Source organism: Parambassis ranga, chromosome 9, assembly GCF_900634625.1.
Source record: "Parambassis ranga chromosome 9, fParRan2.1, whole genome shotgun sequence".
Lineage (NCBI taxonomy): Eukaryota > Metazoa > Chordata > Actinopteri > Ambassidae > Parambassis > Parambassis ranga.
In genome coordinates, this window is record NC_041030.1 from 23,809,096 (window position 1) to 23,825,319 (window position 16,224).

The following is a 16,224-nucleotide window of genomic DNA, read 5'->3' on the forward strand; positions in this document are numbered from 1 at the left end:
TGATGATACAGCCGGCAGGAGGTCGCAGCAATGAGGCGTCTAAAAGCAGCAGGCTGCACTAATACAGACACACACTGATGGTCCTCTGCTGGAGCCTCGCCACAGGGACACACGGGGACGTCCACAGGGACACAGAGACACACTGTCCACCCATATGTGGAGTCTCTGTGATCACTGCCAGCTGAGGAGCAGAGCGGGGCAGAGCTCGTGGCCCCGGGCCGGGACGGCAGGTGGAGCCTCTGTCTGCAGTGGACGTCTCTTTTGGAGGACATTTACAGCGACGCTTTCACTTTGGAGGCTTTTATTGTGAAATGGTTCCAGACCATGTAGTGCCAACGCTGTGGTTTCTGTTTCCATGACATCACCTGTTTCAGGCAGGAGCAGCCGTCCACATACTTTTGGTCGTCTGTCTCCTGCAGCTCAGATGGAGTTTCAATGCATCTTATTGCAGAGCCCAGCAGGGGAGTGGGGGGTGGGGGGGTTAAAGACTGAGCATTAGAGTCAAATGGTCCGTGAAGTGACAGATTTGCCTTGGTGTGTGTGTGTGTGTGTGTGTGTGTGTGTGTGTGTGTGTGTGTGTGCGTGCGTGCGTGCGTGTGCGTGTGTGTATGTGTGTGAGGTCTAATCATGTGGATAATTTGCTGTTTTTTCGCTGTTATTGAACGTGGATCGTGTCCGACAGCAGGGTCCCGTCAGTCTGACCTGCTGCTGATCAGGTGGGCGGAGCCTGTGTCAGCCTGTGAGGAGCAGGTCTCTTCACCGAGCACCCCCACAGATCAGACTCTGACACTGAGTGTGTGACTCCATCAGCTGGGTGTTGCAGCAGCTTCATGTGATCTGCCTCCAGCGGTGGATGCTGCACTGTAAACAATCACCATGGCGACGGCCAGCCTGCGTAGGTGAGCCTCTGCGGTGAGGCCGTCAGGCTCAGCCGCAGCAGCCGCATCCAGGCAGCTCTGCGCCGCCGCTGAGCCGCAAGGACTCCTCTTCCTCCTCTTCACTGTCTGCGGCTCGTCTCAGCAGCCTGACACCGAGCTGTGAGGGGTTTATATATATGTGTATATATATATATATATATATATATACACATATATATATATTTAAAAACAGATTTTCTTTGCTATCTCTACACCTCATTTAATGTGAGGAAACATATTACATAAATATATAACCTCAGAAGTCTTTATCTCAAAATTGTGTTTCTGCAAAAATCACAAATTGAATAAAAACATAATGATGATGGGTTTATATACACACACACACACACATATATATATACATGTATATACACATATACATATATATACACATTATTTTAAAAATAAAAAAAATCAAATATATACATATACATATATATATACATGTATATATATGTATTCATATATATATACATATATATATATGAATACATATATATACATGTATATATATGTATTCATATATATATATGTATATATATACGTTATTTTAAAAATAAAAAAAATTTGTATATGTACATATATACATGTATATATATGTGTATGTGTGTGTATATAAACCCATCATCATTATGTTTTTATTCAATTTGTGATTTTTGCAGAAACACAATTTTGAGATAAAGACTTCTGAGGTTATATATTTATGTAATAAGTTTCCTCACATTAAATGAGGTGTAGAGATAGCAAAGAAAATCTGTTTTTAAATTTAAACACACAGATTTGTGTGTGTTATGTGACTCCTTAATAAAGTTACACACACACACACTGAAACAAAACAACACAACAACACAACCGGCTGAAAGGAGGCAGTTATCCTTTAAGACAACATTACGGCTGAATATTTTATCTTGTAAGCACAACAGCTAATCCACACAAAGAGACACACTCACACGCACACACTCACACGCACACACTCGCACACACACACACCAGTGCCTCTATACTTTCTATTAACTTGCTTTATTGTGTGTGAGAAAAAAAGCCCCATATGGTCCAACAAACAGGACCCCATTATTAGCAACACACACACACTGTAGTGGGTCTTAATGCCACTTAAGGCTGTTAGTGTTTCCTGTTGACATCCAACAACAGGCTCTTCAAAAGCCATCATTTTCCACTCTGCAGAGCTCTTTACACACACACACAGCAACAAGTGTGTTTGTGTGTCTGCTCCTCCACAGTGCAACATATTGACTGTGTCCTCCACCCCCCCCCCCCCCCCCACACACACACACACACACACAGAGGCCCCCCTCCCCACCGAGGCTCCGCCCCCACGCGGTTACAAACTTCATTTCACTGTCCAGTCCCTGGATGTCCACCGCTGTGGGCAGGAGGACGTGTGCTCCAGCTCCTAGGTTTGGAGGGGGTTTCCAGGCCATCATCTCATCTCATCTCATCTCATCTCATCTCATCTCATCCCATCTCATCTCATCTCATCTCATCTCATCGGTCCACAAGGTCCCAGTGGAGTGATCCTCTCTGTGATGGAGGCAACAAGTACTTCAGCTTCTGTAGATGCCAGGTACTGAAGCTTGGTACTCAAGTAAAAGTATTTTACTTTTATTTAATTACCCAGCAAAATACAAAAGTAGAAGTGCTGCATCAACAGTCCTCCTTAAGTAAAAGTCTTAAGTACTTTTAAATGTACTTAAAGTATTCAAAGTAAAAGTACTCACACTGAATATATATGATTGATTTCCAAAGGATGTGAACAGGTTAAAATAATCAAAGTAAAATGGAGCATGTGTAGTTAATGTCCATGTTCAGTCCAGAAGCAGCTGTGGACAGGTCTGTGTGTCCTGAGGCAGGCTGTGGACAGGTCTGTGTGTCCTGAGGCAGGCTGTGGGCATCAAGTGAACAGAGAGGCTGCTGATAACAAACAGGCATTCAGCATGTTTACTGTGTCAGTGTTCCTGCTGTAGATTCATGTGATGTTTCATGTTCATCACACATTCATGGATGGACCTGTGTTAGCAGACAGCAGCTAACTAGTTAGCTCACTGAGCCAGAGCACCGGCATCATGACTGAGGCTCATTATAGAAACACAGCTGCAGCGTGACACCACCTCCATGCAGAGTCTGACCTCACATCAGTCCACACTGTGTTCATCACATGGAACAAGGAACTACAGACACTGGAGACATGTAGTGGAGGAGGAAGGACAGGGGACAGCTGCAGCATGGAGTCAGAGGAGAAAGGATGAGCTGTTATTTTTACTTAAGTAGAAATACATAAAAATTACTTAAGTACAGTAACAAAGTACAAATACTTAGTTACTTTCCACCACTGCAAACTGTGGTTCTCCTGTCTGTCCCCCAGGAGAGTGGGACTGCTGGAGGAGACTTTAGAACATGACCCTCACAGGGACCCCGGCCTGTGGCCAGCTTCATCCACCCCGATGCAGACCGACAGGCGCAGTCTGTGTGTGTCTGCTGCAGCTAACATACCGCCCAGCCTCTGGACTTACACACCTCTGTGATCGGCTGTGATCGGCTGTGATGTCCTGCATCTCCATTACTGTCCCTGGTAGAGCGTTAGCATGATCCATAGTTACCAGCAGCTCAAATCAATATGATAAATAATTATAACTCTGCAGAACTGATTGTTAGAGTTTCCCTGTGTGCTTCTCCATCACCTGACACCACCTGCCAGCTGCGTCTGCTGATGTGAGGAGGGTCAGCAGAGGTCACAGAGAGGTCACGGGGTCACTGCGGCTCATCACTGATCACATGTTAGTGGAGCATGGTGTTTCTTTAAGCAGCTCCTTTTTAACCCTTCTGATGTCATTTAGATTCTTTATTCTTTTATTTAACATGTGATCAATCAATCAACCAATCAATGTGCAGCCTGGTACCAGAGCGTGGTGATCTCCACACACACACACACACACACACAGAAACTTTTTCTGCTCTCCACCTGTGGAGCTGGCTCGAACACGTGACTCAACGCGGAAGCGGAAACAGAGCAGCGACTTGCCAACAGCTGAGCAGCGGCAGAGATCCTCTATGAGCGCGATGAGCCGCTCGGTGGGTTAAACGGAAACGCTGAGTGCAGCCTGACCGAGCAGACGTGGCTGTAAAGACTTCCTGTTTACTTTGTTTGTTACTTTAGGCTTTGTGTGTGTTGTGTGTGTGCAGTGAGCTGTGACACGGCTCAGATCGATGCTAGTTATTCTGGTTAATAGATGTATTAGACTAGAAACGGCTGGTTTCTGCTTTTTAACCCGTCATTTGTTTGCTAACGAGTTAAACCTGCGGCCCAGTAATATAGATATGAATGAATCTGTGAACACCGCGTGCTCAGGCGGGGCTGGACCGTACCCGTCCCTCACAGGCAGCCGTCGGAGTCTGGGTTTGTGAAAATCCGTCAGAGTGAGAGCTCTTCCTCTCTCACGGCAGCTTCAGCGCAGCTAGCAGCGCGAGCTAATCCGGCTAACGGCTAACGGCTAGCTAGTGGCGCTATGATGGCGGAGCTGGTGCAGGGACAGGCCTCGATGAACCAGCCGGGGCTGAAGTCAGACGGCCTGGCTGATGTTTTACAGAGGGCCCGGCAGGTAACAACTCCACGGGGGCTCCGCACACACCCGCTCCGGGCTGAACCGGGCCGTTTAGACCGAGCAAAAGCACTTTTATTCGAATTCAGCCGTGTTGTTCTGCTGCTACTCCGAACTTATGCGCTCCGTCAACACACACTCACTCACACACACACACACACCACTCACACACACACACACACTCAAGCATGCTAACTAGCTCGGAAAGCACTTCATGGAGGGACCTGTGGCCGGTTCCGTTCACTTTGTGCGGCCTGACCCGGTCCGGGAGGGAGTTTAGGGGGAGTTTGTGGAGCTGTCATCCGGAGGGGAGCGCGGTGGGACCGGGGGGAGAAGGGGGAGCGGACAGAAGTTTGGCCACACGTGTCACGGAGACAGCGGGCAACCTGTTGGGCTGCGGGTCCGACACACGGAGAAAAGGCACTTTTTACTGCGTGTCGCGACCCACGCGCGGCGCTCCGTGGGGCCGGGGAGCTGGCGGAGAGCCGCCCCCCCCCCCAGGCTGCTGTTTACTGTAAGTTGGCTGAAAGTAGGCTGCGTTATGCAACAGCCTCACAGCCTCACAGCCATGTACAGCGGCAGAGGTGTGTCCGCCTCCTATAGACACGCAGGCAGCACCGGGACCTCCGCAGGCTGTCTCCGTGACCCGCAGCCGGCCCCTGGATGTCCCTCAGACGCTGGTGATGTTCACTGACGTGTTTCTGATGGACTCCTCCAGGTACAGCCACACCTGGAGAGGCTCCGGTTCAGGTGAGCTGTGGGCCCTCTGTCCTACGGGGGCCCAGAGAGCTCGGCCCGCTGCAGACAGAACCACAGACACAGACGGGGTGTCTGAGCGGGCTGAGAGGGACACACTCGAGCTTACCGCTGCGGGACTGCTGAGGTTGGTTAGGGCTCCGTCTCAGTACCCCACACGCCTCAGTGCGCGTCCTCGCCACTCAGTAAACATGGAGGGAGCCACTGCCATGTTGACAGCGTGCGAGTCCGCCTAAACTCCCAGTTAATCCAAATACAGACGAAGAACAGGAGCTGAGGTGGAAGCAGGAAGCTCAGGGGTCGACACCCGCCTGTCAGTCAGCCTTCAAGTAAAATGGCTGCTTTTTATGAAATTGTCAGGAGACTAAACCCTGATTGTTCCAGGTCCAGGCTCATTCCACCTGTAAGGTTTGAACAGCTGTGTGGGAGCCAGCCTCTAGTGGACACTGGAGGAACTACAACAGGGTGCAGGGTGCCGCTGCAGGGTGTCCCAGCTCTCTGCTATCGTGGTCATGAAGCCGCTGTGAGCTGCCTCCATTTTAGGCAGTGGGGTCATTCACAACAGACGAGGAGCAGAGCGCTTCAGAGGCACCGCTCCACAGCAGACACGCTCGGCTGGTGGGGACTGGTGTCGCTCTGGAGACGCTGCACGTCTGTAGCACTTCTGGTGTAAATCGGGGAATCGTCGGCCATGCTGGATTTATATTAGCGCGCTGTTAGCCCGGCCGCTCCATCACTGTGTAATGCTCTGGATGAGCCTGCGTGCGCCGCTGCTGGATGGTTTGGGTGCGAGCTCGGCTCTGATTGGTTAGTTTGGCAGCATCGTGTTTCATTTTTCATCAAGTGTTTAAAGGTGGAGGTGGACATCAGATCTTCATGTTGACCTCTGGGGGGTGGACAGTATTACATGTGGTCACTTCCTGGTCTGAAACCCTCAGCATGCAGCTAGAAACAGCTGCAGTTGAGATGTTTAACTTTATGCTACATGCTAGCTGGTAAACATGCTAGCATGTGCTGCGCAGTCAGATGCTCCACCAACCCAACCAGTGGGTGAGTCTGAGGGTCGCATGGTTGGATTGGGGTCCATAAGAAGCAGCATCCAGTAGGAGCAGGACAGGCCCAGGTCCACATCTCTACAAAATACAACCCTCAAAACACAAAGAGTTCCCTCCAACAAGACTCAGTCAAAACTCAAAGTCCTGTCCTCCTCACAACCAGCAGGACGCCATGATGGAGTCACTGTGAGCAGCAGTCACATGACCAACACTCAGAGAGTCTCTGTCTGACCTGCAGCTGATCTCTGTCTGATCACCTGAGTGATTCTGCACACACTGACTGCTCTCTGCCTGCAGACAGGATGCTCACAGAGCAGGGCTGTTTGTGTTTCAGATGGTGGGTAAGATGGGTGGAGAAGCCATGTCCCACCTGAACAGCTCCTCTGGAGGCGTGGAGCCCTCGCTGTACTACCCCGGCCAGAAACGGCCAGGAGAGGACGGAGGTGAGGAGGACACACACACACACACACACACTCAGTGTGTGCTGCTGCAGTGCAACACGCTGTGTGTTCACTTCACTCCATCAGCTCACTGAAGTCATGTCTAATCTGTCTCTGTCTCCCAGTAGGTAACCAGCTAGCAGCCATGGGGCACCAGAGGTACGACTAGCAGCTCATATTGATCACACACACACACACACACACTCTCTCAGCAGGCAGCGTTTTCAGCATCATATTCCTGTTTGCAAATACACATCAGTGTGAGCGAGGTGTGACGATAAGTGGTATAGATCCACCGTCCTGCAGGCTGCATCAGCATAATCACTTATTGACACACACACACACACACACACACACACACACACTCTGCTGTTAATGTGTGTGTCTGTATCTCTGCAGCAGGGTTATCACAGAGGATTACAAGGTCCCTGACAGGATGGTGGGCTTCAGTGAGTATGATCTCTGACCGCCGGTGCAGCTCGTCCAATCAGCTGCAGCCTCCACCGGCAGACTTATGTCAATGTTTTTAAGATTTTTACAGAAGAAACATTCTCAGTTTTGCAGCATGATCTGAAAATGTGCTGAATCAGCACTGTGAGAGTTTTTAGTCTGAGGCGTGTGTGTCGCCCACAGTCATCGGGCGAGGAGGAGAGCAGATCACCAGGATCCAGCTAGAGTCTGGCTGTAAGATCCAGATCGCTGCCGGTGAGTCCGCCAGGCTCTGCTCAGCTCCTCCTCTGATTGGTTACTCTAATGATGCTCTGTGTGTGTGTCTGTGTCCTTGCAGACAGTGGAGGTCTGATGGAGCGACCGTGTTCCCTGACAGGAACTCCAGAGAGCATCGAGTCAGTGAAACAGCTGATTTCTGACTTCCTGTTTGTTGCGCGGCGTCCGTGCTGACCTCCGCCGTCTCTGCGTGTTTTCAGGCAGGCAAAGCGGCTTCTGATCCAGATCATTGATCGCTGTAGAAACGGCCCGGGATTCCACGGCGACGGGGAGGGTGGGGCCTCTGTGCAGGAGATGCTCATCCCAGCCAGCAAAGTGGGGCTTGTGATTGGTCGAGGAGGAGACACCATCAAACAGCTGCAGGTAGACACCGCTGTCAATCAAAGGCTTGATTCTGATCAGGTGGTAGTGGGTTAATGTGTCTGGTCAGGTCAGTCTTTTAAGGCTTCAGCTGTTGTGCGTCTGTGCGTGTGTCAGGAGCGAGCTGGAGTGAAGATGATGATGATCCAGGACGGTCCGATGCCGACGGGCGCAGACAAACCTCTGCGCATCTCTGGAGACCCGTACAAAGTGCAGGTACAGACCCAGCAGAGCGCTCTCATGCAGGCATGGTTTACCGTGCTGCTGAGGCGCCGTGACGTCGCCACTCTCAGGGATCAGATGTTTCCAGATTACACACAAACACAGCTGTCCCGAGACGGTCATCCAGTGTGTTTCTCCTCTAGGCGGCAAGGGAGCTGGTGCTGGAGGTGATCAGGGAGAAGGACGGAGACTTCAGGTCAGGACGCGGCGACTTCAGCAGCCGACTGGGAGGAACCAGCCTGGATGTACGTCCCTGCCCCAAACAGTCATGTCAGCATGCAGGGCATCCATTCATGTGTGTGTCTGTGTTCAGGTTCCTGTCCCCAGGTTTGCTGTCGGCATCGTGATCGGCAGAAACGGAGAAATGATCAAGAAGATTCAGAATGACGCAGGAGTCCGAATCCAGTTTAAAGCAGGTGTGTTTACACCGTGGAGCCTGGTTCTGTCACGTTCTTGTTTTAGAACATCAGGGTTTGATGAAACACTTCCACACATGATGCGTTCAGGGACCATAGGACAGATGTGTCTCTGTGTGGCTGTGATAGTGAGGGCTGTGGTCAGGTGTATAAGATGAGGGAGGTGCCGCCTGACCTCTGACCTGTGTGTGTTCAGATGATGGAATCAGTCCAGAGCGTGTTGCCATGGTGATGGGTCAACCAGACCGCTGTCAGCACGCTGTCCACCTCATCAACGAGCTCATCCAGACTGCACAGGTAACACGGGGGCACAGACACACACAGACACACACACAGACCCACAGGGTGTGTAATAATCCTCTTCTTTCAGGAGCGCGACGGTTTCGGCTCCACTATGCGGGGCGGCCGGGTCAGAGGTCACAGTGACTGGACCATGGGTTCTCCTGGGCCGCTACAGGAAGTGACCTACACCATCCCTGCTGACAAGTGTGGCCTGGTCATTGGCAAAGGTAAGAGAGGAGCGACAAGTCTGTGTGTTGGACAGAACACACACACACAGACACACACAGGTCAGCCATCATCATGGTGCATTAATGTGGCGCAAATATAACCCACAGCCTGCTGAGAGGCATCAATAGAAACATTCAGCCTCCATCAGCCATTCACCGGCCCCACTGTGTGTGAGTGTGTGTGCGAGGTCAAGAGGGTCGAGTAGCAGCTTCCAAAATAAAAGCAGAGAAAAAAAATGTCAAGTACCCCGTATTTAGAGAGCATATGGTGTGTTTGGTGGTTCACACACACTGAATGCTCAGGGCTCTGAGCCTCATCAGGACTGCAGACTGCGGCTGACTGTCCTGACATCTGTCTGTTTTTAGAGTCTTTACAGTGTTTCCATGTAACAAGCAGCTGAGGGCTGCAGACGGCGGCGTGTCGAGCACACACTCGTACACACTCGTACACATCAGCTGCATGCTTCTGCAGCCCGGTCCAGCCTGTGCTCACCTGCTTCACGCTGAAACCTGCGGAGGAAAAGAGGACGTTCACTGACGGGAACACATGAACACTTGTTAGCTGCTGACTGCACAGCGGCAGTTTCATAACACCAAAGAGAGCAGTGAAGCCTCCAGCTCCGCTGAGTGTCTGTGGTAGCATCTGTAATGCTGACAGGTCGGACATCAGACTCAGTGTGTGTGTGTGTGTGCAGGTGGAGAAACCATCAAGAGCATCAACCAGCAGTCTGGAGCTCACGTGGAGCTGCAGAGGAACCCTCCCCCCTCCACCGACCCCAACACCCGCGTCTTCACCATCAGAGGCACGGCCCAGCAGATGGAGCTGGCCCGCCAGCTCATAGATGACAAGATCGGGGTACGTGAATCAAACACCGGCCTCTGGGTGGGGGGTCACCATGCAGCCGGTCTGACCTCTGCTGTCCTCTGTGTGTCTTTCAGGGTTCAGGCATCATGAGCAATGGAGGCTTTGGCTTCAGTCCCTTCACCCAGGGCCCTGCCACACACCAGAAGTAAGAACACACACCTGCACACTGTGTGTATGGAGGTGAAGCAGCTCCATCAGGTCTGCAGCAGAGAGCAGCGTGTGTGTTGTTATTCAGACAGAAGCCAGCTGCAGGTCAGACAGACGCTCTGAGTGTTGGTCATGTGACTCCATCATGGCGTCCTGCTGGGTGCTGAGGAGGACAGGACTTTTAGATTAGACTGAGTTAACTCCTTATTGTAACTCTGACGTGTGGAGGTAACATGTAAAGTAAAGGTCTGTTTAACTTCCACTGTGAATCAGCACGCTTCTCATTCTGTGTGTGTGTCTGTGTGTGTCTGTCTGTGTGTGTGTCTGTGTGTGTGTGTGTGTGTGTGTGTCTGTGTGTGTGTGTGTGTGTGTGTCTGTCTGTGTGTGTGTGTCTGTCTGTGTGTCTGTCTGTGTGTGTCTGTCTGTGTGTGTGTCTGTCTGTGTGTGTCTGTCTGTGTGTGTGTGTGTGTGTCTGTCTGTGTGTGTCTGTCTGTCTGTGTGTGTGTGTGTCTGTCTGTGTGTGTGTGTGTCTGTGTGTGTCTGTCTGTCTGTGTGTGTGTGTCTGTGTGTGTGTGTCTGTGTGTGTGTGTCTGTGTGTGTGTCTGTCTGTGTGTGTCTGTCTGTGTGTGTGTCTGTCTGTGTGTGTCTGTCTGTGTGTGTGTGTGTGTCTGTCTGTGTGTGTCTGTGTCTGTCTGTGTGTGTCTGTGTCTGTCTGTGTGTGTGTGTGTCTGTGTGTGTCTGTCTGTCTGTGTGTGTGTCTGTCTGTGTGTGTCTGTCTGTCTGTGTGTGTGTCTGTGTGTGTGTGTGTCTGTCTGTGTGTGTGTGTGTGTGTGTGTGTCTGTCTGTGTGTGTGTGTGTCTGTCTGTGTCTGTCTGTGTGTGTCTGTCTGTGTGTGTCTGTCTGTCTGTGTGTGTCTGTCTGTCTGTGTGTGTGTGTCTGTCTGTGTGTGTGTGTGTGTGTCTGTGTGTGTGTGTGTCTGTCTGTGTGTGTGTGTCTGTCTGTGTGTGTCTGTCTGTCTGTGTGTGTGTCTGTCTGTGTGTGTGTGCAGCTGTGGCAGTGGTCAGACCTTCCTGACAGGAGTTTGGGGAAACACCTACCAGACCAGCTGGCAGAACCCCGGACAACAAGACCCAGGTAACACACGCACACTGACACTGCATGTTAACACACTCAGGGTCACACACACACACACACACAGGATGCTTTAGTCCAGCAGTTAAGACTGTGTGTGTGTGTGTAGGTCACAGTATGGCTCAAACAATGGACTACACTACAGCGTGGGAGCAGTACTATAAGAAGCTAGGCAAGTCTGTACACACGGAGACAGACACACACGGAGACAGACACACACGGAGACAGACACACACGGAGACAGACACACACGGAGACAGACACACACGGAGACAGACACACACGGAGACACACACGGAGACAGACACAGACACACACGGAGACAGACACAGACACACACGGAGACAGACACACACGGAGACAGACACAGACACACACGGAGACAGACACAGACACACACGGAGACAGACACAGACACACACGGAGACAGACACACACGGAGACAGACACACACGGAGACAGACACACAGACACGTGTGCGCACACACTCCCCCCATCGGACAGAGAACGTGTGTTGTCCACCGTAGCTCATGACATGCTGGTTGTATAGACTGAACTCTATGCTAGGCTAGGCTAACAGTACTGATGCCCTTTTTTCCTCCCGCTGTGTAAGCCCTGACGGGACCAGCGGCAGCTTTGCGTACTAACGCAGAGTGGTGCGGGTCGCCGCTCTGCGTGCAGTTTGAAAAGCCGCCAAATGTAGCGAGAGAGACGCCAAGTTACCCACACTCGTCTCCGTGCTGTGGTACAAACGCCTCCATTACCTGATGACATGTCCTGAACAGAACACGCGCCCCGAACCGAAACACGTGTACCGAACGGTGCTGAACCATTACATGCCTGATACACACACACACAGCATTAGGTTTCAGGTTGTGGTGTTATTTTGTGTGAAGATTTCACTCAGTGAAGCACACGCAGGTTTTTCAGCTGTGTGTGTGTGTGTTCAGGTCAGCAGAATCAGCCTCAGAGCCTGATGACAGACTACAGTAAGGCCTGGGAGGACTACTACAAGAAACAGAGTACGACACCTGTCTGCCTGTCTCTCTGTGTCTCTGTGTCTGTCTGTCTGACTGTCTGTGTCTTTGTGTCTGTTTGTCTGTGTCTGCGTCTGTCTGTGTCTTTCTGTCTGTGTCTGTCTGTGTCTGTTTCTGTCTGTCTGTGTCTTTGCGTCTGTCTGTGTCTGTCTGTGTCTTTGCGTCTGTTTGTCTATGCCTTTGCGTCTGTTTGTCTGTGTCTTTTTGTCTGTCTGTGTCTGTTTGTGTCTATCTGTGTCTCTGCGTCTGTCTGTGTCTGTTTGTGTCTGACTGTCTGTCTCTGTGTCTTTGTGTCTGTGTCTTTGCGTCTGTCTGTTTGTGTCTCTGTGTCTTTCTGTCTGTGTTTTTGTGTCTGTCTGTCTGTGTCTTTGTCTGTTTGTGTCTGTCTGTCTTTGTCTTTGTGTCCGTCTGTGTGTCTGTCTGTGTCTGTTTGTGTCTGTGTCTTTGTGTCTGTCTGTCTGTGTCTCTGTCTTTCTGTGTCTGTTTGTGTCTGTCTGTGTCTTTGTGTCTGTGTCTTTGTGTCTGTCTGTCTGTCTGTCTTTGTCTGTCTGTGTCTCTGTGTCTGTCTGTCTGTCTGTGTCCGTTTGTGTCTGACTGTCTTTGTCTGACTGTCTGTGTCTCTGTGTCTTTGTGTCTGTGTCTTTGCGTCTGTCTGTCTGTCTTTGTCTGTTTGTGTCTGTGTCTTTGTGTCCGTCTGTGTGTCTGTCTGTGTCTCTGTGTCCGTTTGTGTCTGTGTCTGTGTCTTTGCATCTGTCTCTCTGTCTTTCTGTCTGTCTGTGTCTGTGTCTGTCTGTGTCTTTGTGTCTGTCTGTGTCTGTGTCTTTGTGTCTGTCTGTGTCTTTGTGTCTGTGTCTGTTTGTCTGTCTGTCTTTGTGTCCGTCTGTGTGTCTGTCTGTGTCCGTTTGTGTCTGTGTCTGTCTGTCTGTCTCTTTGTGTCTGTCTGTGTCTGTCTGTGTCTTTGTGTCTGTCTGTGTCTTTGTGTCTGTGTCTGTGTCTGTCTGTCTGTGTCTGTCTGTCTGTCTGTGTCTTTGTGTCTGTGTCTGTCTGTCTTTGTGTCTGTCTGTGTCTTTGTGTCTGTGTCTGTCTGTGTCTTTGTGTCTGTCTGTCTGTCTGTGTCTTTGTGTCTGTGTCTGTCTGTGTCTTTGTGTCTGTCTGTCTGTCTGTGTCTCTCTGTGTCTTTCTGTCTGTCTGTCTTCCTCAGTCTGAATAATGATGTCTTCATATGTATTTGTGGTTTTTAATGCAGTTAAATGTTCTTCAGGTTTTTATGGTTTCTGTAGTTTAACCCTCTCATCGCCTCAGACCTCTGAAGGTCCCTGAATGTGCCTGAAAGTCTTCTCTCTGTCTCCTTAAGTCATGTGAGGAGCCTCTGAGGGTTCATGTGTGTTTTAAACATGGTTTATATGAGTTAATGTGTGTCTGTGTGTGTCTGTGTGCAGGTCAGTCGTCTCAGCAGAGCTCGGTGCCAGACTACACTGCAGTGTTAGCAGAGTACTACAGACAGCAGCCGTATCTGTGGAACCCGGCTCAGATTCAGGTAACGGTCAGAGCGCTGCCGCAGCCTCTCGGCGCTCCGCCACCAACAGTGATGTCATTTCCTGTCTCTGCAGGATCACTAGAGGCTCCCCCCCTCACCGGCAAAGGCCTCGAATGGTCGTCGACGGCACCTGCATCGGGGTTTCCTAGCAACGCTCTGCCGCTTCCTCCTTCCTTTTTGTAGAGAGAACTAAGGATTAACTGAAATCACGAACTCTTTCTTTCTGTTTTTTAACCGTACAGAGTTGATATTTTGTCGGGCAGATTTTTCTGACGAGCCTCCGGTCGGTTTTTCTTTTTGTTTTTTATCAAACTTGAACTTAAAGATGTATCAGTGTGGCTTTGAACAAGAAAATCCAGTATAATCTATATTTTGTGTAGGTTTATTTTCCGGTATGAGGCTTAGCAGTCTTGAGTAAGAAAATCAGATATTATTATTATTGTTATTATTATTGTTTTGTTTATGATGTTTTAAAGCATGCGTCAGATTGTGTGTGTTGACTCTCAGTTATTTTTTTTATTTTGCCATAGAAATATTTTAATAGCGTTGGATGGAAATGTAACGTTTCACCGTCGGTCTGCACCCGCTCAGTCGCCATCTTGGAGGTTCAGTAGGCGTTTTCTTTGGTTGGATGACGGTTCTTATTCCTGTATCTCTCTAGTGATTTCTTTAGGTTTTATGATGTAATGCCGATTAAATGAGGATTTATATTGTCTAAAGTCAGATCTCTCTGTGGTCAAACGCTTCGTGTCCTCACAGGAAGTGGCGCCGCGTTAGCAAACGGAGAAACGTTATGATTGTTTAAGTTAGCGCTTCTGTTTGTGTTCACAAAACAAGCACGTGTGTGTTACCTCAGCAGTCTGAATGTGCCTGTTAGCCACACACTGTTAGCTGAATGTAATGTTAATGTTAGCCGTTAGCTTGACAGAAGGGTCATGCATCATGCTGCATGTGACGGACAGTCAAACCACCAAAAAGGAGACGGCGTGGGGACAAACGCAGCAGGCTGGAAACAAAATGGCTCCAAAGAACCTTCAGCACTGACGGCAGCGTCAGGGTCGATGTAGCTCGCTAACAAGCTGTCTTTGGCTTATTATTTGGTTATACTGCTAGGCTAGTGAAGTGATTAGCATCTTACAATTAGCCAACCTTAGCTAACCTGAATGAGTTAGCAGTGCGTGTGTGTGCGCGCCGTCAGCCTGGATTCACGTGTTTTTCTTTGGATCTACTGATCAGCTTTTTTTGTAGTTTGCTGTTAAAGATCATTTTTCCACAGTTCTAACTAGCCTGTTAGCGCTCTGTGTTAGCATTTTGCTACGCCTGGGTCGTGCCAGCTGGTTGAGATTTAACAGTGTGTCTCTGAGCGTGAGTTAGCTTTGTGTGTTAGCGTTGGGGGACCACAGAGAGGTTTGTCTTGCAGAGGGCGATGTGGCTGTTGTTGAGTTTCCTCCTGTATGTGTGATGATGATGATGATGATGATGAGTTCTCCTGTTGGGGTCTATTTAAATGAATATTCAGTTCATATTGAGACGGTTTGTGTACATTTTTGGCGGCTGCTCTCCACGTTTTGTTTAATTCACCTGTTGTGTCTAACTAAGAACGTGATGTTATAACCTCAAGACTGCTAGGCTAACTGTCTCGCTCTTCTTGCCTGTCTCTGTGTGTGGAGGTTGCCGTGGTAACAGGACGGCAGCGACCCGTGACTGTCCCGCCGCCTGTTAGCGCGGAGGCTCTGCGGCGAGGAGAGCTGTAGTGGAAATGATTTAAAACGAGGAGCGGGCGGCGGCTCGGTGTCCGTCCCGGGCTCCAGGTCTGGACAGCGTGCCGCAGTCTGCTCCGGGTCAGATCGTCCCTGTCTGACCCCCCGGTGCTGAGGGGGGAGGGGCTTTTGGTTTTATGGTTTCTGTTGTTTTTCTAATGGACAGACGTCCAAACTGTAACCTGCAGATTTTTCTATTAGATTCTATGGACAGACAGAGTTGTGTATGAACCCGAGCCACGAGACTGTCGGTGGCCGAGGAAGATGATGATGATGATGATGCTGATGATGATTAACATGAGGGCTAATAAACAGGCTCATTCTTTCTGACACTGTCTTCCTGAGTCGTGTCTCCCCCCCACAAAGGTCGCACCAGGGGCTGTGGTCCGGTCTGTGGACGACTTCCTGTTTATCGCCTACACACATCTCCTGTTGCTGTGGTAACAGAACACAGTGAATCCTGGGATATGTCTGGGTGTGCAGGATCTGCCTGATGCATCTTTGGTTACCATGGAGATGGATGCAGGATGCAGCCCTCTGGATGGTCTAAAGGTCATGTGACCTCACCAAAAAGGTGATCATAAACACAGGTTCCAGTCTGTGTGGGAGGCTCCACCTGTCGCCATGTCTGAGGCCCCCCCCCACCTCTAAACACAAGCACAGAGGTGGGACGGGTGGAGGGGAAGCAGGAAGCGGGTGAGATAACAGCTGCCCGACGCTCATGCCCGG

At 50.1% G+C, this 16,224-nt stretch overlaps 1 protein-coding gene across 1 annotated transcript; it reads left to right on the plus strand.

Moving 5' to 3' along the window:
• Positions 1–4,381: 4,381 nt before the first annotated feature.
• On the plus strand, positions 4,382–15,825 carry LOC114441489 (far upstream element-binding protein 3-like). The gene is made up of 18 exons (XM_028414445.1): positions 4,382–4,534; positions 6,680–6,788; positions 6,911–6,944; positions 7,185–7,234; positions 7,419–7,490; positions 7,573–7,630; positions 7,712–7,874; positions 7,989–8,087; positions 8,237–8,338; positions 8,407–8,509; positions 8,706–8,806; positions 8,880–9,018; positions 9,714–9,874; positions 9,958–10,028; positions 11,079–11,164; positions 12,112–12,183; positions 13,638–13,735; positions 13,809–15,825. The coding sequence occupies exons 1-18, from the start codon at positions 4,442–4,444 to the stop codon at positions 13,815–13,817; spliced, it is 1,620 nt and encodes a 539-aa protein (XP_028270246.1). The 5' UTR covers positions 4,382–4,441; the 3' UTR covers positions 13,818–15,825.
• The last annotated feature ends 399 nt before the right edge of the window (positions 15,826–16,224 follow it).